This window comes from Protopterus annectens, chromosome 2.part0 (genome assembly GCF_019279795.1).
Source record: "Protopterus annectens isolate FY-2018-M chromosome 2.part0, PAN1.0, whole genome shotgun sequence".
In the NCBI taxonomy this organism is placed as follows: Eukaryota; Metazoa; Chordata; order Ceratodontiformes; family Protopteridae; genus Protopterus; species Protopterus annectens.
In genome coordinates this window covers 100,667,183-100,694,046 of record NC_056728.1, presented here as the reverse complement: position 1 = coordinate 100,694,046, position 26,864 = coordinate 100,667,183, and the positions used below count along the sequence as shown (strand labels likewise).

At 39.6% G+C, this 26,864-nt stretch overlaps 1 protein-coding gene across 1 annotated transcript in view; it reads left to right on the top strand.

The window, feature by feature from the left end:
• The window catches only part of LOC122792705 (dynein regulatory complex protein 11-like), a 755,499-nt gene that overhangs the window by 364,040 nt on the left and 364,595 nt on the right, over positions 1-26,864 (top strand). The window contains exon 5 of the mRNA XM_044060290.1: positions 16,444-16,530. Within this exon, the coding sequence (XP_043916225.1) occupies positions 16,444-16,530 (87 nt within the window). The remainder of the gene's footprint in view (positions 1-16,443; positions 16,531-26,864) is intronic.

Genomic DNA, 26,864 nt, shown 5'->3' with positions numbered 1-26,864 from the left:
AGTACATCTTCAGACAATGTAGTTTAACCCTCCTGATTGGAACAACATTTCAACTTTATATATGTTATAACCAGTGCGCTGTTATCCCTACCCCATCCCAAGATTGCAGCATATTAACCTTAACATTCTTTTGTCCAGCCTTTCTTCTCTTTCTGCATTGTTATGCCTACATTTCTGAAAACTAAACAATGAAGAAAAAAAACAATTGTTTACTTTAGTATCTTTATCGCATACAACAGTCACTGAAAAGGTTGTACTGTGTAACATAAACTTTATACTATTAACTGTTTTATACACATGCAATTTATATTATGAACTGGTTTATATAAACACTTAATAACAAATATTGTTTTACTTACAGTTGCTCTTTTTTCCTTTTACTGTCCTTCCAAACATTAATGACATGCAGTAGGGTATATTCCTTTCAGTCCCCCCACAAAGTCAACAAAGCGAGTTATGAAAACAAAATCGCCACTGATTTTAAAGACAACCACAAAGCAGTCTATAGCTATGTCAAGAATCTCAATGTCAACACTCAGATCTGTTCTGAGTTACAGCACAGTGGCACTAAATATACAGAACCAACTGATATTGCCAACATCCTGGCAGATAGGTTCAGTGCTAACTTTAACCCCCTCTCACCCCCTAAAGGGCCCATTTCTATACCGGAAGAATGCAAAGTTCCTGTAATCACACCTGCACAGGTAAAAACCACACTCTCCAAAGCCAAGAACACAGCATCCATGGGACCTGACAACATCCCAGGTTGCATTCTACACAAAATGCAGAATGAAATGGCACCCACCTAAGCAGCATGTTCAGTCATAGCCTCACCTCAGGCTTTGTGCCCACTGAATGGCAAACAGTGACGGTTATCCCATTCCACAAAGGGGGAGTCACCACGGACCGTGGGAACTACCGCCCCATTAGCCTAATGAGCCTGTTCTGCAAGGCCATGAAATGTATCATCATAGAACTTATAAACAAAGACATTGGTAATCTCCAAACTCTGAACCCCACCAAGTTTGGGTTTGTAAAAGGCAGATCATGTCTCCTAAACCTGATAGACTTTTTTGAAGCAGTCACCAAAGCCGTAGACAAGGGTAAGGTTGTTCACACAGCCTATCTAGATCTCGCCAAGGCTTTAGACACCATCCCCCACTCTGGAATTTTAGATAAACCTCACTAAACTAAGTATAAATCCCTATGTCACAAGATGGGTTGCCAACTGATTCACTGACAGAACCCACACTGTGAAAGTAGCAGACTTCAAATCCGACTTCAGACCAGTGAGAAGTGGAGTACCACAGGGTTCAGTCCTGGGTCCTCTCCTGTTTGGTTTCTACTTTTCTGAAGTACAGGCTAACACAGAAGGTCTTTGGCTAAGGAAGTTTGCAGATGAATGCAATCTAGGAGCCATAATTGAAACTCCTAATGATGTAAACATCCTACAAAAGGGCCTCACAGAGACAGATGCCTGGTGTAAAAGCCATGGCCTCAAGCTCAATGCCAAAAAGTGCATTGTTATCCCCTTTGGTAAAAACTCTGTACCCATGAGCTACCGCATAGGTGATAGTCTACTTAACACCAAAAGTATGATAAGAGACCTTGGGACACGGGTGGACAGTAGTCTCTCCTTTGATAATCACATCACCACAGTAGTCAGGAAATCCTTCTATGTGGCACACTTCATCACAAAAGGTTTCTCATCCAGGAAAAAAGAGGTCATTGTTCCCCTCTACTTGTCACTCATTAGACCCATTATAGAGTACAATGCCCCTTTTGGTATGTACCTCACAAGACATCTACAACAACTGGAAAGGCCACAGAAATACCTCACAAAGAGGATTACCGGCCTCAAACAGATGCCCTATGCAGACCGTCTCAAAAAACTCCAGCTTTACTCCATCGCATATCGCCTACTCAGAGGCAATCTCTGCCTAACATACAAAGCTATGTCAAACCCAGAGCTGTTAGAAATCCCAATCCCTCCAAGCTACACTCTCTAGGGGCCTAAACCTTGTCACCACAATAAACAGAACATGCTGGAGGGATAGATTCCTGTCTCAGAGACTTCTCATACTCTAGAACAAACTAACTATCTATATCAAACAAAGCTCCTCATTAGCACTCTTCAAGAAAAATCTTGATGATTGGATGGGAAATAGGAAATTAACCCCAGGGATCACCTCTGTGGTTCTGCTCGACAGGGGAACAGGAAAATATTTTTCTTGGATGGCGAAAGCCAGGGTACCTTTTTGGCTAGGCTTATATAGGCCCTAGGGCCAATAGCCCAGTACCTACCTATGAACCATTCTAAGCCACTTTTTGATTGATGCTTTATAGCCTTACATTTATTCACTAATTTCAGTGTTGCTGGTCTTCTTCCTGTTTATTTCCATCTCCCAATCTAGACTTCTGTTCAAATCAGTATACTCACAATTATTCTAGTCAACTCCTGTGCTTTTTTTCTGTCTCCCAAGCATTTTTCTTTGGAACATTTGAAAAGGTTTCACTGGCAAAGTCTCTCTATGGGCTTTATTATCAACGGTTTCACTGGCAAAGTCTCTCTATGGGCTTTATTATCAGAAGAATGAGAAACCAAGTCCCCTTCCATTTGATGGCTCATTTTTTGTAGGACAAACTTTTTCTTATTTCTTTCTCAGCCTGTTCTGCATCAAAAAATGGCTTTGATCCTCAAGGGAAAAATATTCTGAAGATAGCTGTTTACAAAACTTAAATCTCATACCTGCTTCTCAACATTTCCTTATCACTGGAATAAATCTGCTTTTCTTCTGCCTGGTATACAGTGAAAAATCATATTCCGCAAACACTCTGTCTCCAGTTTTAATACTTTGCCTTTCTGCCATAAGTCTGTCAGAATCAACTCTTTCTGCTTGTATAACTGTATCTTTACTAATATAGGTCTTAACTGCTTTTCCTTGGAATATCAGTCCAGTTGCTTATTTATGCTTTCATAAAATTAATACAGTTTGTTCCTTTAAGTTTCTGTGCTACATTTTGAAATTGCAGGTTTTCTCTGTGTACTCTTTCTTCTAACTCTAGCATTTTTTAAAAAAGTTCTTCTTCAGCGGTTTAATACTCAGCCAGCTTTTTCTTCATTTTGATCTCTGATTTTTGCAGAATCTGAATAGCTGTTTAAAGCTTCTTCAAAATTTTCCAGCATTTTGTTATTTGAGTGATATACTCCTTCATTGTTTCATTTATTTTAATCAGATATGAGAACATTTGATTTTTTTCCTCTTAGTTACTTGAAGCCATCTCTTGTAACACAGCTGGGGCTTGAACTGCTTTTTGCTGAACTGCTGCATGATTCTTCCCAGTCAGTGTCTTCTGTTCGTCTTTTTCTGGTAGATTTTCTTTCAGGCTCACTTAGTTTCTTCTTTGATTGCATCCAGACAGTGAACATAGTAACAAGTAACTGAAGTTTACTAAAACTGTCATAATTACTAGCCATTATCATTCAATTTCTTCTTTCACACTGGGAGAGCTGAGGTTAAGCTCATCATTTTGCAACTGTCTTGAAGCCCTAATTCTTTACAGACTTTCATAAAAGGTTCAGATAGTATTTTTCCTCTGTTTACCTTTTGAGCATTACTCCAAAATTTCAAGAAGTATCATTTAAGACCAGCTTAAAGCATTACTTTTTTATGCCTTGTCCTACATTTGATACTATGCAACGTTTTTCTCACCAATAATAAACTGTTAGTAGCTAACAACTCTCACTTGCCATTAATGAAGACCCAAATATCCTCTATGAATTTTCTGCATAGTTTAGGTCTCATGTGCATGACCCAATTCCAGCCTGAAAATGAGACTTTCACAGTGTTAAAAATAGGAAAAGACTCAACCAGTGAACAAATCTAAGACAAACTTGTATACAAGTTAGTCACTTTCATTCACTATACAACAAGGATTTCATCAGAACAAATGAAGTTAAACCAGACATAACATTAAAAATACTCATGATGGTCATATGATAAGACATAAGACATCACATGACAAAAAAGAAATAAAAAAATAATTTATAAGATACCTTCATTGGTTTTAATTTTAAACATAGGGTGTGCCTTAAGAAAACAATATTAATGATCACATTTAAATCAGCAGCTTTGTCTGCTTAGAAGAAAATGTGATACCTTGTTTCCCTCATGTTTTATTTTTAAAGAAATCACATTATCTGTCTTATTTTTAATGAAATCACATTATCTTAGGTATTTTAACTCCTGGAGAACAACATCATGTTTTTTAAGCTTTACAAAGTAATAACATGTTTAAATAGTTTATTCATTTTTCTTACAATGTAATGTTAATATATTCTGCTATTCTTTGAGAAACCATGCTTGATGTCATGTGCTCATAAAAACTAATACATCCTGGCAGACAGTTGTAGTATGCTTTTTATCCATTAACTTTAGGTTTATCTTGTAAATCTGAATGTTGACTCTCCAAAATATACCTAAATGTCTTAAACTGGATCATTTTATACATTTCCTTTGTTTTATCAGTCAGTGGGCAGGGTATCAAAGTATAAGCTCTCTCTACTAATGTCTTAAGTTTTGCTGATCTTTAATACATAAAGCCAGTTTTGTATTTAATAAAATTAACCCAATCATGATTACCAAGGACTACCTTTCAAGTTTATTAATTGAAGTTCTTATTAGATTTGCCTGTGTATGGAGAGTTTTCTATTTTTCTTTTTCACTGACTTTTATATTACAACCAAGAATAAAAGCTGAAAAAGATGCCACTCCCCCCTCCAAAATCCATCTCCCACAAAACCCAAAATTTAAAGTCCTCTTTCTTGATAATACAACCACTGAAGTAACTTCTCATAGCAAATTATTAAGCATGATAGTTGTTAATATTATTAAATTCGACCTGCATGTACAAAATTACATAAGGAAAAACTCATCAAAAACCAGAGATGCTTTCTCACCAATGGAACAAAGCTACTTTACCACTGTATATCTCCACCCAACACTTCTTTATGGTACTCCCATTCTTAGTAACCTCCAGGCTTCATAAACATAAAAACTTGAAAAATGCTATAACAAAGTTGCTACATTTACCAGCAAATAACCCACCACTGTAGAGCACTAAAAAGCCTAAATTACTTAGAACTACCCCATCAACTAACATATGGACTGCTTCTTACCACCTATTAAAGTATCCATAATCCATATGCTTGTCCAACACTAAATAATATTCTACACAGATATGTACCTAGTTGGTCAATGCGATCCAATGACCAAAAACTCCTGTCTGTCCACAACCCTATCAAATCTACTGGGTGTTGTCTGTGCTCATATCATTTTGCTAAGGCCTGGAACTCTTTATCTCTATCCAGCAGGTCAATACCCTCCCTCCCATTCCGAAAGATTTCCTAGCCAAAAGTTGGCTCTGTTCTTGATCAATACCAGGATAAACTATATCCCTAAATGTGGATAAATCCCTATTCCTACTTTACATCTCCTTACTCTCCCTTCTTCACTCACTTCTTTATTTCTATCAATTTCTCTCTCCTGGCTTTCTATCTAAGTATACCATAAGCCTGCTTTTCTCTCAGTTTGTATTGCAATTGATGTTTGTATTATACTAACTTACCTTTAATTTCTCTATAAACTGACTAAAATTTCCCTGTTAAATCATTGTCATATAACTTGTATATATTCTTAACCGATGTTTTTATATTATGTCTGATTTGGTATAATTATTTAAACTGTATTTTTTTTATTATTTTTGAAGGCTGTAAAATTATTATTCTTAAATATTTTGTAATACTTTGGTGCTTTTGTCTTCAGGCCTCTGCTAAAAAATGGGTTCCTACCCAGTCAGACTTTCCCAGTAATCAAATGTCAATAAATAAATTTTGTTTTATTACAATCACATTGTCACTTGTATCTCAGTATCATGCCTGCCTGCTAGAACATGTTTCTCTTTTTTTCTTGAATCAAGTAGGCTTTGCTGTGGTGAATGAAGTTTCACATCTTGTTGACATCAAAGTGGTGCATCTCTTATCAAAGTTAGTCATGATGGTCTGTTTTCCAACACCCTGGCTGATTTTCACATGATATGCATCACTCAAAGAGCAAGGAGCCTACTTGTATAATCTCACAGTTCTATAATGGTTTTCCTAGAAGAAATGACTGCACATTATCCTAACTGGGGTTCATAGTTCACAAAGTACTATATGCTTTTCTTTTCCATTTCTCAAAGAATGTAGTGCAGGCCTATATGACAAATATGCCTTCCACATATTAATATTAGCAAGCAGGATATCTCAGACCTTCCTAGTACAAGCTATGTATCTTTAGGAGTTGGCAATAAAAGAAAACATATTATTTTCAGTCTAGTCTAAAATAGGTATTTCCAACATTCAACAAACTTTCGTAATTGATTTACATCTTGCATAAAAATTGAGATTAAACCAGTCCATTGCCATGCCTGGGATAATCCAAACACAATAAGCATTACAATTTGGGCATTCAGTTGAAGAACAGGGCAGGGACTGAGAAGCATACACATAGAAAGACTTTTATATGGATAGACCCTCTTGTCTCCATTTTTATTTATATGAGTTGTGTAGTAGCCATTGTAATAAATTAGTCTCCAGGTGACTGAGAACCTAGCATAAGGTAGCTAGTTACATGACAACTAACATAACTTCAGATCTTCTTGTATATCTTGGTCAACAGTGCACTGCCCATCCCCAAATGATTATCAGTGGGTCTTTTATTTTTTTTCTTAATTTCTTCTCAAAAGTTCCTAAAAGAGTACCTTCTGGGAAGAATTCTTCTTTCTTATGCTTTTTCTCTTGTGTCTTACAGGAAGAAACCGAGAGGGACTTAACCTTCTTGCCCATTTGAAGGTTTGATAATGATAATGAGAACTTAACATATAAAAAGTGTAGAATCCAGCAAATTAAGTGATTTAACAAAGAGCCCCCTCTACAAGTGGAATGTTCATTCTGAACAAGGAGTTTCTTGCTAATTGCTGCACTCAAAGATATAGAGTTATAGTGGGTGAGATTCAGCTAACCTTTTTGCATGCTAACACTAAAGAATCTGCTTGAATGCCAGAAAGAAATACTTGAATAATGGCATTAGGCACACAGGATGCCTACATATTCTACTATCCTTCCACTGGAAATTTTTAAGATACCAGACTGGCAGCTCCAGTTCCTGTTTGCAGCTCTTTCATTTGTTCTGTACACATCTCCAGGGGGCCTTAAAAAATGTCCATTTTCAGTATCGATTGATATGTAGTATATGAATAGAGATAACACATGTTTGCTCTCTATGCAGAAGGGCTATGAACATTTAAAGGGAATGAGTACTTAGAAAGTTAGCCTTACAGGAAAAGGCAACTTTCTGACAAAATCACTAAGCATGTCTCAATTTCCAGACTACAAATACTAACTACGTATGGTAACATGATTTTTCTAAAACAAATCAATGGAGAACCCCTTGTTAGAACTTTGTGTCAGCTAATACTGTGTAAACCCCAGTCTTCTATTCCTCTTTCTATCATCTTCATGCATACATAAAAGACACATTTTCCTTTCTTGGACTCAGGACCAGGATTATGCCATCTCTCACTTCCTTATGCTCCATTTGATAGGAATCAAAGTCAACAGGGGTATGACAAACTTTCTAACACTCAAATAAACATAATATTGTAGGCATGCTGTAACCATAGACAAATGATAACCAATAGGTTGTCATTAAACATTGTAACTCATATCCAAATCCAGACTCAAACAGGATGCCAATGGCTAAGACAACAAATATTCACATATCTGTTTAGAGTCAGCATGCTATCCAGATATATCTCTGTCTGTTTGCAGAACACTACCATTATGACAGAAAAGATCGGATCTGCATACATGCCTCTGGTTTCCCTACTTCTGCATGTGAAGGATTTGCTTTTAATTCCAAATAGTTCACAGTGTTCTGTAGAAATGGCCCATGCCCTCAAATAAAGATCCTTGAGTTTGGAAATGTAAATTGCCAAAGCGAAAAAGTCTTTCATTTTGTATAGTAGTCCACTCTACTGGCCTCGAGCCTTGCCCATTCCAGTGTTGCCAGACTAACCAGTTTTGTCTTTTTATTCAGCAACGCTTTATTGAAAAGACCCACTCAATTGCTATGCAGTCATTTTGTATGACAAGGTTTTCTTATTACCCTATTAAAGTACATTTTCCAGTGTTAACCTGTACACTTGTGATCACCACCTCCTCACCAAAAATCATACAAAAATGAGTCTCTCCTGAATTAAATATTGAATTTGAAACCTCCTCATTATATTTTTTACCTGTATACCATTTGAGTTTCATAATGAAAAGCACCATTATCACCCTTTTGACCAGGTAAGGAGAAGGAAAGCTGGGCAAGGGGCATGAGTTTGACTAATACATTATCCACTAAAGTGTATAATCAGTTATCTTGGATCAGTATTGAGAAGTCTCATTTCTCCAAGGAAATATTTGCCTGCCATATAAAACAACTGTCAAAAATGTATATGACTACTGTTCTGCACTGTTAAATCCAAAAGAGCATTTTCAGTCATGCTCTTGCCTTTAATTGGAGCCTTAAACACAAGCAGCTACCTCCTGGAAATTTCTTTGAAATTTCTGTCTTGAAGGACATTTATATTGGTAACCATGAGCTCAGCAGGTACAGTTTCAGATCTGCATGTCATAGTATGCACTAAACTCTGCAGGGATTTCCATAAGGATAGAGTAGATGTGAAATCCAGTTATTCTTTCATGACAAAAGTGGTCACAACTGTATCTGTCAAGTAATCACACAATCATTTGCCCTTTATCCAAATAAGAAAACAAAGATGCAGTGCTATTTAAAAATGTGCTTGTACACAGACAGATCTTGTTATAAGGAGAAAATCAGAAATCTCAGAAAATTTGAAAGCAGTTCACCTCCTTTATAAATGTCCATTGAATATTACCTGTCACTAATCTGACATTACCACAGTGTCTTGCCCATTACATTGTCTTTTGCCATGATAAATATATCAACATGCTGACAATTACCAACCATAATACACTCTTCTGGAGGCATTTTTACATTTGCTACTTATTAAAAAATAGTCTAATAAAAGTCTGAAGCTATAATCTAGCCATGTATTTCACCGTTACCAAGGACTTCAGAGTAATTGCCCAATCTAGGAGCAGAACATACTCTGATAAGGTAGTATTGCAGCAGATTCTCTTTTAGCTGTACACAGAGCTGGATCAGTGTGTTCACATTGCTTAGCAGGTTTGTGTAACATTAGCAATGAATACTGCTATATCACTTCTTCACTAACTTTCCCCTAACGTAAGCCGAAAAACCTTCCCCCTCATAGACAAACTAGTTAGTATTTCTTCTTTATCTTTCTTCTTTTATCTTCATAACATCTTCAACATTATCCCTAGTAAACAAACTGAATGTACATACTATCATATGTTACTACCTATACTTTTTAATTTTTATGCCAAACCCACTATGCTTATGTAATTATCTAATGTATGATTATGCAATCATTTGTTACAATCTGTTATATTTTGTAATTGTATGTCTAAACCACAATACACATGTAAATATTTTATGTATAGTATTTTTAACAATTGATTGGAGCTTTTCTTCCTGGGCCTCCACTGAAAATGGACAGCTATGTCCAGTCGGACATCCCCATTAAACAAATGTAAAATAAATAAAATACTGGACAGTATTTTGTTGTACTTTGCAAAACAGTAGGTCTTTGTTGGGACAACTTTTATATCATTATGAAGAATATCCATCTGGTTCTCATTTGAATCTAGATTTGCATATGAGTCACAAGGTTTAATGACAGTCTGTTGGTTATCATTTGTCTATGGTTACAGCACACTAACAACATTACATTTATCAGTGATGGCACTGATTCTTTCCACATGTAGCAAGTTTCTCAGTAGCTATACTAAAGAAGGGAAAGGGTAATGTTGAAGCTGATGTAATTTTCATTCATTCCTCAAAGAATGGGTCTCAGATCCGAACTCGGATCCATCTGAGCAGCTTTTCTTCCAGACTCTTGGATTTGACTGTCAAGCACCTCCCTTTATTCATAATGCCCCTTGCTGCTGTATTACCTTAGATCTTGTTTACCGCACTAATGGTTTGGACATGGATCGTGCTCTCTCAGGCTTTGGGTTGTGTTATTAAGGGTTTCATGAGTAACAAAATATAATTAAATTTTTCTTTATAGTCTACTTTTTTCATAAACTATACCCTTCCCTCTCTTTATTATTTTATTGGCATTTTCCACCATTATTTCTACCTTTTTTAAACCATTGCAGGTAACTCTTCTCTGCTGTCTCCCATACCCACCTTCTAGGGGTAGTTACATGATTACCATTGTTGGCAATTCTCCTTTTTTCGTCTCTATTTACTTAAAAAAAATCTTTCTCTGTCTCTCTCTTACCATGGCTGAAAAGCCAATATGATTTAAGAAGTGCATTTCCTGTGGACATAAGAAACCCAATGCTGATGTCCACAGGGAGTGCATGTATTGTTTAGGCCCAAGTCACCTGGATTATCCCTGTTAAATCTGTGCAGGGTTCAATACCAAGGCTATTAGTGATAGGGGCAGCAAGTTAGTTTTAAAAGGACTTCTTCCAGCTTCGGCACCTTCCTCTTCTGCTTCTGTATCAGGGGCTCAAACCCCCACAAAAAAATCTGAATCATCTTTGTAGCCCAGAGAGCACAGGAAACACTCTCCTGCACAGTCTCCAAATCCACTTCCACATTAGAGCCGCCTGCTAAGCTTCCAAAATAATCGGATCTCACATAAACAGTCACAAAGTCATCTTGGCCCCAGAGCCTTTGCTTTTCTTCAGAGCCGGTTTCTTCATGGCTTCGATCCCCCTTTCTACAAGTAATCCCAGGATGATGTCTCATCCTCCTTCTACATCTTCTTCAATCAATCTGTGCAAAGTAGATGTGGACAGAATGATGAAGAAATTTTTCGGAGCTCAGATCCTGATGGGTGTCCTTCCAGCTCAAGCTCCCATCAGATTCAGGAGCCTTCAAACAATTTCCTATCCCATCGTTTCTCCTTCTCCAAACCAACCAGTAATTTTGGAGCAGATGTGGATAAAATAATGTCAGGTGGCACAATGCCAGGGTAATCCTATGAGCTAGGCTTGTAAAGGCTCCAGGGCCATTAGCCTAGTACACACCTATGTACCTATGAACCTATGATGAGAACATTTCTCAGAGCTCAGAACCAGATGAGTGTCCTTCCAGCTCCATCTTCTATCGGATCCAGGAGCTTTCAACCAGTTTTCCATCCCATCATTTCTCCTTCTCCAATCCAACCAGTGATTTTGGAGCCATTGGATTTGAAAACCCTGAGAGTCAAAGCATCAGATCAGAAGATAGCTTCTTTGATTCTGACTGTGTCTGTGACTCATTCGGCAATGACCCCCCCCCCCAATGAGCGAACAAGTCTAGGAGCTGAAGCGTCTGTGCTGATCTGGGGGATGTCTTAGACCATGAAAGTTTCATATCCCCCTCAGAGCCTTGTTGCTGGACAGCTCAGGTCCAACTCCTCCCTTGGCATGGAGATTCAAGCAGGGTCAGGGGTTTGAAAGCACCAGGAGTTATGGCTCTGGTGAGGTTGGCCTCCGCTTTTTCTGGTCCTTCTACCTTTGAGGTTTTGTAAAGGGTGTCCTCCCATCTGAGAGCTGTATCGACTCTTACTTCTTTGGATCCTAACCCTATTCCTCCCTCAGATTCAGCTTCTGAGCCTCATTTGCCTATTACACAGGGATAGCCAGCCTGTATGAGCTTCCAGGCAATTACTGTTCAGGAACTTCCATTTTTTTCCAGCACCTTTCCAGATCATCCCACTGAAGAGGTTCCCCAAAAGAAATTGTATAAAAGGAGGCATTTAGATTCCCCACAGGAATCTCTGACAGAGGACACTAATTTTGCTGAGGATCAAAAAAGATGATCACAGTTCATTCCATACTGCCTCTTTTGTAAAAGGAAAACTGGATGTGCTGCATAGACCTCCAAGACATTATTATTATAGCAAGATGCTCTTGGAGGTATTTCCACTTTTTCCTGGGGGCCAGTCATTACCAGTTCAGAGCCCTACCCTTTGGTCTCACCACAGCCCCCAGGGTGTTCACCAAATGTTTGGCAGTGGTAGCAGATCCATCTCGGATTGCTTGGATTCAGAGTGTTTCCTTATTTGGATGACTGGCTTCTCACTGTCGCAACCAGGCATCTCCTCAAAAAAGCCAGGGATTACTTACTCTGTGTCAGTTCCTGGGGATCATAGTCAATCTTCTCAAGTCCCATCTTCAATGAGTTCAAGTCTTGGAGTTTATAGACACTCACCTGAACACAGTTGATCAGTTGGCCTTTTTGCCACAAAACAGAGTTCATGCTTTGAAATTGCATGTCAGTCAGATTCTATTACACCCTTCTCCAGAAAAATTGTTTTTCGAGCCTTAGGATCTATGGCTGCGGTGGTCACCCTGCTACTCACTACTCATCTTCACATGTGAATTCTCCAATGGACTCTAGCAGTACATTGCTCAATTCTTCAACAATCTTTGAAACATCCTATAAAACTTTCCTGGGTCTGCAGAGACTCTGTACTTTGATGGATTCAGTCCAATGAAGTTTGTCAGAGATGTCCCTTTATTTTTCCTCCGCCAAAGGCCACATTGACCACAGATGCCTCCTAATTGGGATGGGGAGGACCATTTCTCTTATTGCCTTGTTTCAGCTGTTTTCTGCACGATTTATTATGTACATTGTATTATGTTTTACCCCATCAAATGTATATATATTTCCCCTGTACTTGTTACTTTTCTCATGTTGAACCCCATGTAATGTCTATGTTTATCCTCATTCTCTGTTAATTATGTATGTGGAGCTTTTCTCCCCAGGACTCCATTGAAAACGGGTTCTTTAGCCCAATGGACTATCCTGGTTAAACAAATGCAAACAAATAAATAAATAAATAAATAAATAAATTTCTTGAGGTGAACTGTTCAGGGTGTGTGGTTCCCAGAAGAGATCAATTTTCATATGAACATCTTAGAGATGAGAGCGGACATTATAGAGTTGCAGGTTTTTCAGAACTCTCTTCCTCTAGGGACAGTTGCTATCCAGATGGACAATATATCAGTGGTATGGTACATCAAAAACAAGGGGAGATCCAGGTCTTACCCCCTTTGCCAAGAAGCAGTGAGAGTCTGGCAGTGGGCATTCTCTTCCAAATGCTTTCTTATAGCAATGCATATGCCGGGGAAGTTTAACGTTCTAGCCAACAAGCTCAGCAAGGACTATTCTGATTCCTCATGAGTGGTCTCTTGACCATACAGTTCTGGAAAGGGTCTTTCACCAATGGAGTCAGACTTGCTGTGATCTCTTTGACTTTCCCCTTAACAACAAGTGCAGCAGATTTTTCACCCTAATTCCCCCTCAGTGGGAGTCACCAAGAGATGGCCTAGTCCACGTTTGGCCCTACAGTTTCCTGTATGTCTACCCTCCCCTATGTCTAATCCCCAAATTTCTTCAGAAAGCACTCCAGTTGAAGAGAAAGGTTATCCTCATTGCCCCCTTTTGGCCTCAGCAAGTTTGGTTCCCCTTCCTGTGGTGCCTCCTTCTATTTCCACCTTGGACACTGGATCCCAGACAAGATCTGGTATCTCACCCCTCAGGGGATAGTTCACCCAGGTATTCCAGGCTTCAAGTTGACTGTGTGTTTTCTCCAATTACGATGATGGCTAAACAGTCCAGCCTTTCTTCACCAGTTTACAACACCAGCACTAAAATTTTATCCAAAATACCATGAAACCAGATGATCCAAAAAACATTTATTCAAAATAATCGTAGTGCCTCGGCTCACATACCTTTTCACAGTACAAAATCCCCAAAGAACACAACACTTAATATACTATCCCTAATTAATGTATTATCAAATAAATTAATTAAACAATTATATAATTAAATAAAGACCTTCCACATTCCAAGTTAAGACCTTTAGGAATCAATGTGTCATATTTCAATATAAAAATATAAAATCAATTTATTTTTCACATTTAAATTATCAAATTGTCCAACATAAACTTGATCTAAAACAGCAGCTTTTAACCCTTCTCTATCCATGTGATGATGAGTTTTAAAGTGCATTGCAACAGGGTTTTTAACTCTAGCCTACTTTATGTCCCTCAAATGTTCCTGTAATCTTACTTTAAAAGCCCTTTTACTTTCACCTATATAAAATTTATTGCACGGGCATTTCAGCACATATATTCTTCCTTCTGTATCGCAGCTATAGTGGCCCTGTATTATATATTTTTTTCCACTGATCTTATTGAACCCTCTCACAATATACTTGCAAATAGAAACCTTTAATGAGGAAAATATACAAGAGTAAATGGAAAATATTTTCCTATTGGGCACAAGAGATAGAAATAAATCCTTTTACTGCTGCCATTCCTGCTGTTTTAGATTTTCTTGCTTCGATTTTCAAGGATGTGCTAGTTTCTCCACCATCAAAGTTCAGCTAGCAGACATCTCTAATTATCACACTGGAGATAATGCTTCCCCCCCCAGCTTCAGCCAAACTATGTAAAGCACTCCTTACAGGTACCTTTTTGCTTAGACCTCCGATTAAAGATCCTACACCACCTTGAGATCTTACAATTGTGTTGCAAAGCTTGGTTCAACCTCTTTTTGAGCCTTCAGCTAAGTTTGATTTCAAATTTCTTTCTTGGAAGACCATCTTTCTAGTGGCTATTACTTCAGCTATGCACATTTCTGAACCCCAACAACTCTCTTCAAAACTGCCTTATTTGATTTTCTGTAAAGAGAGAGCTACCTTACATACTAATCCATTTTTTCTACCAAAAATAGCCTCTGAAACAAACATCAGCCAAGTCATTAAAATTTGCCAGTCTTCTTTCCAAATTTTTCCAAAAAAGGGGAATACATGCTTCATCTTTTGGATGTACATAAACAGCTTCATTGTAAGAATTTTGGAAAAACTGACCAACTGTTTCTTTGCTTTGCAGGTAACAAATTGGGAAAATCAGTATCCAAAGTCACCTTATCCATATCGATAATAGATTGTAATTTCTATGTTTACTCTTTAAGAGGTTTATCTTTAACAAGACCTCCAAAAGACTAGTATCCAAAGTCAGCTTAGCCAGAAAGATAACAGACTGTATTTTCTATGTTTACTCCTTAAGAGGTTTATCTTTGACAAGACCTCCAAAAGCTCACTCTACTAGATCTATGGCAAAATCATCTGCTTTATGGGCCAGATTCCATTGATGATATTTGTGCTGTAGCCACTAGGTCCAATGCTTATATTTTTATTGCCCATTACAAATTGGATATCATCTCCAGAAACAGAGCTGCACTTGGCTCTGCAGTAATTCGTAACATCCTTCCATGAGGGCCACCCAAGATTATTGTAGCTGGGGACTCTGCCCATTCATTCATTGAGGAATGAATGAAAATGACAACATCAGATATAAAAGTTATGTACTCACCATAAGTATGCACCTGTGTTGTCCATTTTCATTCATCTTCAACTTTCTAACCCCCTTCCTTCTCTCCTTTTTCTTTGGGATTGACATGATAAAGATTTTGGAACCACTGTTCCTGTTTGAGCCCCTATTCTTTCTTTTCTTGTTATGAGCTATATTCTAGATTGATTATATAGTGACAGCAAACTCAGTCTGAGGCAATGCAGCAGCAAGGGCATTATGGGTAAGTGCAGGAGGTCGAGAGTGGAATCCAAGAGTCTGGAAGAAATGCGGCCGGGTTGGATCCAAGGTCAGATCTGAGACCCATTCATTCAGGAAGAATGAAAATAGACAACAAAAATGCATAGTTATGGTGAGTACATAACTTTTATTTTTGTATGTGGTAAGAATGAATTAATACTAGGAAGACTACCAGTGTGAGTAAGCGCTCAGTTGTTTGGTATATATTAAAGTGTAGCGATTACCTTGGTGGTCCGTTTATTTATTTATTTTTTTCTTTACATGTGTTTCTAAAGTCCCTTGTGGACTATTTTGTGTTTTAAAAGACATGGCACATGACAATGCTGTAATAGCCTCAAAAACTGTTCAGATGACTAATGTCTTTGAGCAAATAGCAGTGCTTCAAGTTTTTCACTGTAAGATCTAATGTTAAGGTCTGTACCTCAGACAACTGTACTGTATTTCTACATATGTATTATCTGTGGAAATACTTAAAAAGTATCACATTCGACAAAATGGAATGCAATGCAAATTTTGCAGTAATAGTGATACAGAAAAGAGTAAAAAAGATATAAAAAAGAATATTGTAATAAAGGAAGTCAAAACTAAGTGCTACTGTTTTTATTTATTTGTTTGTCTTTATTTAGGTTGCTCGGCTGTTGCAGCCTTCAGTTATTTGGATTGAAGAAGCAGAAAAGACATTTTATAAAAAAGTGCCAAAAGCAGAAAAGGAGGTAAGCATTCCATAATGAATTGTATAGTGTACTACAATTCATTTATCCCCTAATCCCCACTAGTTTTAATGACATGTATAATGCATATTCTTTTTTTTTTTTTTTTTTACAGTATTCCTTGTAATGTCTGAAGGACATTTATAACCTGTTTTAATTCACATCAGAGCTAAACAGCTAAACATCAGGAAATTGTTAGTATAATGACATGTTCCAGTAATTTGTTATAGCTACCATCCAGTGTGTTGTTTTGCATAGACAGGCATTTTGAAAATGCACAGCAAGGTTGTAGAGTAAAGAAATATATGCAACCAAGTGTGGCAACTTGTGTTTCAAAATAAAGGCAGACAAGTGTTGATACAAAAGAGGGCTAGTTCTGTGACTGTAAGAAATGTTAGGCCTCTTAGAGACCACTAACAACTGTGCATATAAAACAGATGGAAAATTAACTTGGGGTTAACTCGGGGTGGTGTAAGGGGTTCTGCAGCATGACAAATCTTAAAAAACTATATTTAAGCTACAGGTCCAACTAAGGACAGTATGGTACAAAAGTGACAGAGTGATGAGATGGAGACAGAAGTGACCACACATGAGCTGGCACCACAGGCAGAGAATCATGGGAATGAGTAAGGAGGGATTGTCATCTAGTTGGGAGGGGCAAATGGCAACAAAGACAAAACAGTGGACAGGTCTTCTGGGTAGAGTGCAGAAGAGGTGAGAATGGAATGAGATGCAACACAAGTAATGAAGCAAACAATGCAGACACAGAAGGTGAAGGAAACAAAAGCCAATTTAGGGATAGAGAACATGGTTTTGGCCACTGGGGACTCTGTCACAAAGAGAATGAATATTCTGGCGAGAGAGAGAAAAAAGCTAGCTCAGATCTCAGATTTTGTCAGTAAGGTGCTTCTCATGTTGGAGGGGCAGGTACATGCTGTAATGTATATAAGCACCAAAAACTTGTCAGAAGATATTGCTGAGGTGCTAGAAAGCATAGGCAGGGAAGTGGGCGAGTATACTGAGAGAGGAAGGTAACATTCTCAGAAGTGTTACAAGTGCTGGTAGCTAAGCACAGTGAAGTAAGAAAGAATGAGGAACTATAATGACTTACTGCAAAGACTTCTGACTGTTAGAAAACCACTGGTAACTTGTCATCTTATCCATCTCTTGTGCTCATCTCAGGAGGGGCTGCTGGTGAGTCACAAGATATGCCAGTGATTTTATGTCTTCATTTACTTATTGGATATATCTTTACTGAAATTAAATACCTTATGAGGTTAGTGTTAGCAGTGTCCAAAGAATGTAATTTCTATGAATTGTTTGGAAAAGAAACTGAGTTCCTCATTTCTCCATTGCATTCCATATGATATATGTTTGGCTTTAAACATCTGACCTGCAGTCTGTAAACTCATGGATTGCAATGGTGAAAGAGGAGAAAAGGTTCATCAAATAACATTCTTCCAGTTGACTGTAGACCTGTGAGATCTAGCTATGAGCCTAGGTGGGCAGTTTTAAAATGGCATAAACTGTTTCTGGAAGAAAAATATTTTTATCATTTTTTTATCAGATGAACTACTTATTTTATTCTAAAGCTAAAGGCTGGCAACTCGACATTGTAAAACTACTGCCAATCATGAGCGGACAGGTGATCCGCTGTGGCGATCCCTAACAGGGAAAAAGCCGAAAGAAGACGAAGAAGATTTGTTTATTTTTTATTTATTTAATTATTTTTTTAATTGTAGTGCCTGGGTTTATGCAGAAAAATAAGTATTCATTAATTCATTCACTACCCTTCCCTGTCTTTGATCCCTCAAGGCACCCACCTGAAGTTTATTTAGTTGGGGCAATACAATGATCACAATAGATCATTTGCACTCAAAAGCCTGGGTTCATCTCTCTGCTCCTTTAGTTTCAAAGACATTGATTCTCTACCTTTTTTCTTTGGGCCCTCCAAACATCTTTTCCCCTCCTCATTTCTACCTCCACTTCCCTGCTTCTCTCCTCCATAATACTACAACGCAGACACTTTTTTCATTTTATTCCTTTTAATGCATTCTCCATACAAACCTTCCCTTATGTAGACCATGTACACTGCACATTCCTGAATTTGCTGTCTATACCAATCACCTGCCCTTGACTTGCCTTATTGGCCAAACCAGTTTAGCCATAATTCTTTCACTGCCAACTAGCTTTTATCCATTCCATCTCACCCCCCATCCCCATCTGTCTTCCCTTACCCTGATTACCTGACCATATTTGCCAAACAGTTCTTATGACCTCAAATCTCTTCCAGTCCACCTCCTCTGTGTGTGTGTGTGTGTGTGTGTGTGTGTGTGTGTGTGTGTGTGTGTATATATATATATATATATATATATATATATATATATATATATATATATATATATATATATATATATACACACACACACACACACACACACACACACACATATATATATATATATATATATATACATACACAAACACAGACACACACACACACACACACACACATATATATATATATATATATATATATATATATATATATATATATATATATATATAGGTCTACTTCGGTTGGTCGTAGTTTCAGTACTTCAAAGCCCACTTCTGCGAGACCACTTGTTCGATGTACTGCAACTTCGAAAACCGAGTACGGAGATCACAATACAGCTCTGAATGGAAATATTCCCTTTTCCTACCTGTAGTGTGATCTCGGAGTTGGTATATTAAGTAGGAGGGGTGTGGGGGGGGGCACAGCCTCCCACATAGGGGGTGCAGGGGTTTTTTTTGTTTTTTTTTTAAGTCAGTCGATCCGGTGACTAGACTTCAGTGAAAGTGCACTTTCGTTGAAGTAGGCATCCACTTTTTTTTTTCAAAATAATGAAATTTCGACAAAGAAAAGTCGATCCATATATCTATATATATATATATATATATATATATATATATATATATATATATATATATATATGTATATATATAAATATGTATATATATATGCACACTTCTTTCACTAACCTTTTTGGTATTGAGGGTAAAAGGCTATCAAAATGGTATTTTAGCCATATTTAAAACACAGAAGATTAAAAATGAAGATGAAGGATTAAAACAAAAAAACACTAATGCAGTTCTTCATATCCAAATTGATTGAAAGTGCTGAGTGCTTTCACCCTATAAGTGGGATTCCTTCACCAACAATAGAATTCCGTCATTTTGTACAGGCTGTTCAAATTTAGATCTACAACCACCACATCAGTCTGCTGTTACTCTATCACCCATTTTTGCTTTCATGTCCAGCCTTATAAAAAATTACTCCCACACCCCATTCTTGCTCAGATTCATATGCTGATCCGTCATTAATTACTCTTTTATTTTACACTCTTTTTCAGCAGTCATCTCCTCTCCCCAATTTGCATCATACTCCTCACTTTCTCTGACAAATTACCCTTCATCATCACTATCACTCCCTTTTTACCACCAATATGTACAAAATCCTTTTACATTTTCTTAAATCTTCCCTTGTTTAACTTTAAAGCTTAGTGAGTTGCAGTCTGTAAATTTCAGATAACACTAGCTTTGAAGGTGACACTGCCACAACATACTTCATGGTTCTCTTGTGTGCTTATCTGAATCACAGCACAAGCATTGTGAAACTTAATAGTGCTGTCAAAATGCATTATATTCAGTAGTAGGATTAAACTGTGAAGGTTTATAAAAGCAGCTTTGAGTCACCTTTTAATGGTTATTTTTTAAATTGAAACTTACTCTTCAAGGCTGAGTCACTTTTGAGCCTCTCCTTTGCTCAATTTTGTTTCCATTCCTTTCTACCCCTTCCCTGTATGGTAGGCTTTCGCAGCCCCTGATGCCTGATACGATATCTATGCAGGCCTCTACTGAGACCCTTTCACAGTCCGGTATGCCGCAGAAATCTTCTTCATCTTCCGAGCCTCTGGCTGTCTCTGCCTTGGTTGAGTCCAGAGCCATGATGCAGGCACCGACTTCCAAGGAGGCCTCTCTCACTGCTGAATCTAAACAAAAAATGATGTTTTCTCATCTGACTACCATTTCTCTCAGACCAATGGATACTCTTAGGCCTAGAAGCCATGCCACTCCTAGAAAATCTGCCTCTAGCCACCATCTTGCTCCTGCTCCACCACCCCAAGCACAAATGCTTAAAATGGTGGAGGATCTTATTTCCATTATCAGTGATAGTCAGCTCCAAGACATCCTTCTATGGCAAAAACTCTCAATGACTCCTTCTCCCTCCTCTGGCCTCCTTTCACTCACCAAAAGCTAGGAGGAAGGCTCTCCCTCTGCAAAGAAAATTGGCTTTCTGTAACAAAGGACCAATGGGTCTTAAAGATAATTTTTCAGGGATACAAATTCTCTTTCAACGAACTCTTAATTCCAAGAGGGTACCCAGACTTACCTCCATATCAGTGGGCAGAGGCATTGAAACAGGTCCAAACTCTCATATCCCAGGGGGCAGTAGAACCTGTCCCCTCAGATCAAACAGGCAAAGGCTTTTATTCCAGACTATTCCTTGTTCCCAGAAAAGAGGGCACGTGGAGCTCCATCCTAGTTCTATCCATTCTGAACACCTTCCTGGTGGTCCTCAAGTTCAAAATGCTAACTTTGCAGCAGCTGCTGCCTATGCTGACAAAAAATGCCTGGCTAGTTACCCTAGACCTAAAAGATGCCTACCTCCACATCCCCATAAGGGAATCCTGTAGGAAATTCCTGCACTTCAGAGCAGGATCACAACACTTTTGGTTCTTTGCGCTACCCTTTGCCTTATCTACTGCACCCAGAGTATTCACCAAATGCTTAGCCCCGGTCATACCATTTTGCAGACAGAGAAATGTACAGATTTACCCTTATCTGGATGACTGCCTCATTCAGGCAGAGTGCAAAGAAAAGCTGCTCCAGGACCTTCTCTTTGTCAAAACCCTCCTAACTTCCCTAGGGTTCACCACCAGCGAGAAGAAATCAAAGCAAACACCCTCCAGAAAGATCATTTTCTTGGGAGCACTGCTGGACACAGCATCCCAAATGGCCTTCCTATCCCCAGAAAAGCATAGCTTCCTGCCTCTCTACTTTACCCAGCTGGCTTCCAGAAGTCACCTCACTGCGAGGAAGTTAATGCAAGCCTTGGGGTACATGGCATCTTGCATCCTTCTAATTCCTCTTGCCAGGCTTCACATGAGGAAACTTCAGTGTATCTAACGAACCTTTGTTGTCAGCACTGTCAGCCTCTAGAGACCTCTCTCCCTCTGATTCCCTGTATAAGTGCTGAGTTTCTCTGGTGGGCAGGGGCCTGTGCCAAGAACAAGGATCTTTCATTCATCCTCCGCCCTACTGGGCAGACTATCACCACTGATGCCGTCAGACATTGCTTTGGGTGCTCACCTAGCAGGCAGGTGCACCCAAGGACTTTGCGATGCCCAGCACCTTCCCTTATACATCAATCAGAAGGAAATTATGGCAGTACAAAAGGCTCTGACATCCTTCAAACCCCATCTCAAGCCAGGAGTTCTCCTTATCAAAACAGACAACACCACAGTAATGTGGTACATTAACAAACAGGGAGGGACCCAATCTTACCCTCTGTGCAGGCTAGCCATGAACCTCTGGCTGACAACTTCCTCCATGGGATTACACCTAATTGCCCAGTACCTATCAAGGATCAACAACACTGGCAGACCATCTAAGCAGAAACTTACTGGACCTCTACGAATGGCAGCTCTATAGAAATATTTTTTTTAAGTCATTCAGGAGTGGGGAACTCTAGATGTGGATATCTTTGCTTCACACCTCAACCACCTGCTGAAAACATTCTGTACCAGGGAGTATCATCCCCTAGCGTGAAAGGTGGATGCCTGACCTTCCCCTGGAATTCCCTCTTTGTGTAAGGATTCCCTCCTCTGCCTCTTATTCCCAAGTTACTGATCAAGATAAGGGAGGAGAGACCAAAGGCCATCCTCATTGCTACAGATTGGCCCAGACAGCATTGGTACCCCTTACTGAGCATCCTGACCTTACAGCCTCCCAGGCAGCTTCCCATGATCTCAGACCTATTGACCCAGGTGGGGGGGGGATGCTGCACCCAGACTTGCAGACTCTCAAACTGTCAGCATGGCTAATACTTTAAAAGCAAACAAGGGCTCCCTGTTAAGCAAACAGCTCCTAGACATTATTACAGAGGCCAAAAGGCCCAGCACCAGAAAATCTTATGCAGGGAGCTCCTGGAGCCAGTCCAGAGGGGGAAGTACCTCACAACCTTCTATCCCTCTTATCGTGGACTTCCTAGCCGAGTTTCTCAATAGTGGCCTCTCCATCTCTTCTATCAAAATCCATGCCTCAGCCATTTCATCTAATTTCGATACAGACCAGCCCCTCTTCTCACATCCTTTGATTAAACAATTCCTCAGAGGAGCTACTAATATCAGACCTCTCAGAAGGTCACCCACACCAGCCTGGGACCTGAATTATGTTTTAGAAAAATGAACCTTACCACCCTTCGAACCTGCTGCTTCAGCAGAATTGAGATACCTCTCCTGGAAGACTGCTTTTCTACTAGCTATCACCTCAGCCAGAAGGGATTCAGAACTTCAGACACACATGGCAGTTGAGCCCTTCATCATTTTCCATGTAGACAGGGTCTCCCTGAGGACTAACCCCTCCTTTATGCCCAAGGTGGTATCTGATGTGACCCTCAACCAAGCCATACATCTACCCACCTTCTTTCCCAACCCTCAAAACAAGAGGGAAAGAATTCTGCACTCACTAGATGTGTACCGACAGCTCAGATACTACCTGGACGGTACTAAACCCTTCAGAAAAACAGACCAGCTTCTTGACAGCTTTGCCCCAGGGGCAGAGGGGAAGCCCATTTCCAAGCAAACCATTTCCAAATGGATATCACACTGTATCCATTTCTGCTACAGACTGTATGAGAAACCTCCCCCTAAGTCTGTTCGTACCCATTCCACTAGGGCAGCCTCCACTTCCACAGCATTCCTCACAGGAGTTCCCACCAGGGACATCTTGGAAGCTGCCACCTGGACCTCTGACCATACCTTTACAAAGCATTACCACCTACCTCTTTTCTCTAAGGCTAGGGCAGGGTTTGCCTCTGCAGTTCTGCAGGGCATGCTGACCCATGCCTAGGTCTGTAACTAATCCTTCCACCCCTCTCCTCAGCTTTGGGAATCCTCCCACAGGTGATGACTGCAACAGTGAAACATGAAGGACATAATACAGTTGTGTACACTTACCATAAATGTAGATGTTTGAGTGTATTCACTGTTGCAGTCCTGGTTTCCCTTCTTCCTTCCCCCTTATATCCTCTTTCCCTAGGGGGACATAAGCTTCTCACAGTGGCTTTTAGCCACCAGGACCACTTTACCATATGTCCTTGTGCTTCTGATGGGTTAGGGCAAGAAAAACTGATGTAATGGCGTCGGCTGCCTTGCTTTATAGCACTGACGACCTGACATCAGACTACAGGCGACAGCAGCCGACGCAGAAAAACATTGACGCCGGTATTCGGGCTGGCCAATGGCTACCACAGCAGGGATAACCCACAGGTGATGACTGCATCAGTGAATACACTCGAACATCTACATTTATGTTAAGTGTACACAACTGTACTTTCTCTAACCTTTTTCGTTGTTCTATAAGGTGTTAAAGTAATCTAGTTGGTACCTGTTATTATCAGCAAACAAGATCTGGGGAGCTTTCCTATGGCATGATGGGATAGAGATACAGCCACTAGCCAGTGGAAGACCTCGAGCTTTTGTATATGCCCGAGTCGGAACCAAAGATCGGTTCTGAACCCAACCAGTGAAGAATGAAGGTGAGATGGACAACACACATGGAACGTTATGGTGAGCACTCAACTTCTTTTTATTTCATACTATTTAAAGCTTAATTGATGAACTAATATAATTCAGTACTATTTACTTTAGATATTAATTAAAAAATTCTTAACACTAAATGTGTGTCAGACCCTGTCAGTGAGGAACAGTGTGAAACATGGATTTTTAAAGACTGAAAATGTGGAACGTTCCTCGTAATGAGATACACTTGAAAAGTCTGCCTGTGAATCACTCCCTTCATCTCATTTGTTGACATTGTTTGTGGTCGATCATTAGCCAACACTTATTGCTACATAACTTTCTGTTAATAGCTTCTTTGTATTCTCTTTTGATATATCAACCTACCTACCTATACATCTATATATCTATATCTATATATAGATATATAACCTATAACCACAAGAAGTAGCATGTGCCCACGCATCAAAAATCAAGTAACAACCAAATAAATCAAAAATGCTGAGGTAGTGTTCTCCCAGTCTTCACTCAGTTGACATTAAGAAACAAACGACCATCAAGGAGTGTATTAAAACAAAAAGAATAGATCTGATGCTGTCATTTTTATTCACTCCTCAACCATAGGCTCAGATACGATCCTTACATCCAACTTGGCTGGTTCCCATAGCTCTAGGATCCAATTCTCAAGCTCCTTCCTTACCCATAATGCCTCATTCCCCCAGAATACCTCAGATCTCATTTGCCACTCATCAAAGATGGACTGAGACTGCAAAGCTCTTAAGCTTCTTGTGGGTTTAGAGACTTGTTTCCTTTATTCAGAGTTTCTTTCTTTCAAAAGTTTCTCTCTTTGAACTACTCCTCCTTACCCTTTGGCTATTATATAAAAACAAAAAAACATCCTTTTACTTGTTCTTAGTTTCTTCTGTATATGAGTACTTCTTGTTTCCATAGTTGGTATTTTCTTCTTTTTTTTCTTCCTTCCTTCCTTCCTTCCTTCTTTCTTGCTTTCCTAACATATATACTTGTATATCTTGCTTAAGGTAGCCAGCATGTCTGACAAACTGGTTAGTTTCAAAAAATGCACTTCCTGTGGGTACAAGATTCATCAATCTGATGCCCACAGGGAGTGTGCTTACTGCCTTGGTCCGGTGCACTTAGAATCACCCTGCTCAATTTGTGATGGGTTTAACCAGCATGCCCTTATTGACCTGGATCCTGGATTCTGGCTACGCTCCCATGCATTTAGCACATCAGGCAATGGGCACCCTTCAGCACTCGTTTCTGTAGCAGGTACAGGTTTTATGGGGTTGGGTTGCATTTCTAGCTCGAGGCCCAATCTTCCTCAGAGGGTGTACCACACACACACACACACACACACACACACACACCTAGGGCCAATGTAGAGTGTCCAGTCCACCTACTGCATGTCCCTGGAATGTGGGAGGAAACAAGAGCACCCAGAGGAAACCCACACAAATGCAGGGAGGACATGCAAACTCCACACAGAATGCACCCCAGCTGAGAATCGAACCAGACAACCTCTTGCTGTCAGGCGATGGCGCTAACCGCTGCATCACTGTGCCATCCACCCTTAGTGACAGAAGAAATAAACTGATTTTAAAGGGACTTTTACCATCTTCTACTTCTTCTTCTGTAGGCACCTCTTCTTCAGGGGCTCAAATCCCCACCAAAAAGTCTAAATAGTTCTGGGAACACAGAAAGCGTTTCCTGGAAAAGACATCTCCTCAGTCTCCTGAACCTCCAAAAAAGTTCCCAGACCATTGGATCCTAAGTCTTCTGATCCGACTTGTTTGGAGACATCACCTTCTCCACGGTTCTCACCAGAGCCGATTTCCCCGAGACTCAGATCGCCCTTTCTCCAACAACCTCCTAAAAGGACTTCCAGGTCTCCTTTAACTTCCTCATCCATCAGATCTTCTTCTAGTCTTTTGGAAGCTGAGGTGATAGAATGATGAGGAAATTTCTCAGGACACAAAACCTAACTGGTGATTTTGCCAGCTACATCCCCCACTGAGTCTGTGAGCCACCATTCTGCTTTTGTCCCAGTTGCTCCTTCTCTGATCCAAACAACTCCTTCAGAGTCTTCAGATCCAAAGGTTCCAAGAGCTGAGTCGTCGGACCCATCACTACCTGTTACTTTGACTCTGACCATCTCCCTGACCCATTCAGTTCTGACCTCATCAGAGTGGGATGGCTGTCAGAGCCAAAGCCTCAATGTCGGATCCGAGGAATTGACTTTGACTTCAAAGTTTTCCAAGCCATCGCTTCCTCTTAGAGTGTCTGCATTCCACAGCTCAGCTCTGACTCCCCCCTCAGAGCAGGTAACCCATGGGGCTCAAGGGTTGTCTGCTCTAAGAGTTTTTACTCCAGAGGACTGCGTTCAGTGTCTCCGGGTCATTCTGCCTTTGAGGTGGTGGAGCAGGTACTCTCTCGGCTCAGGAGAGCCCCGACTCTCATGTCCTTGGATCTATG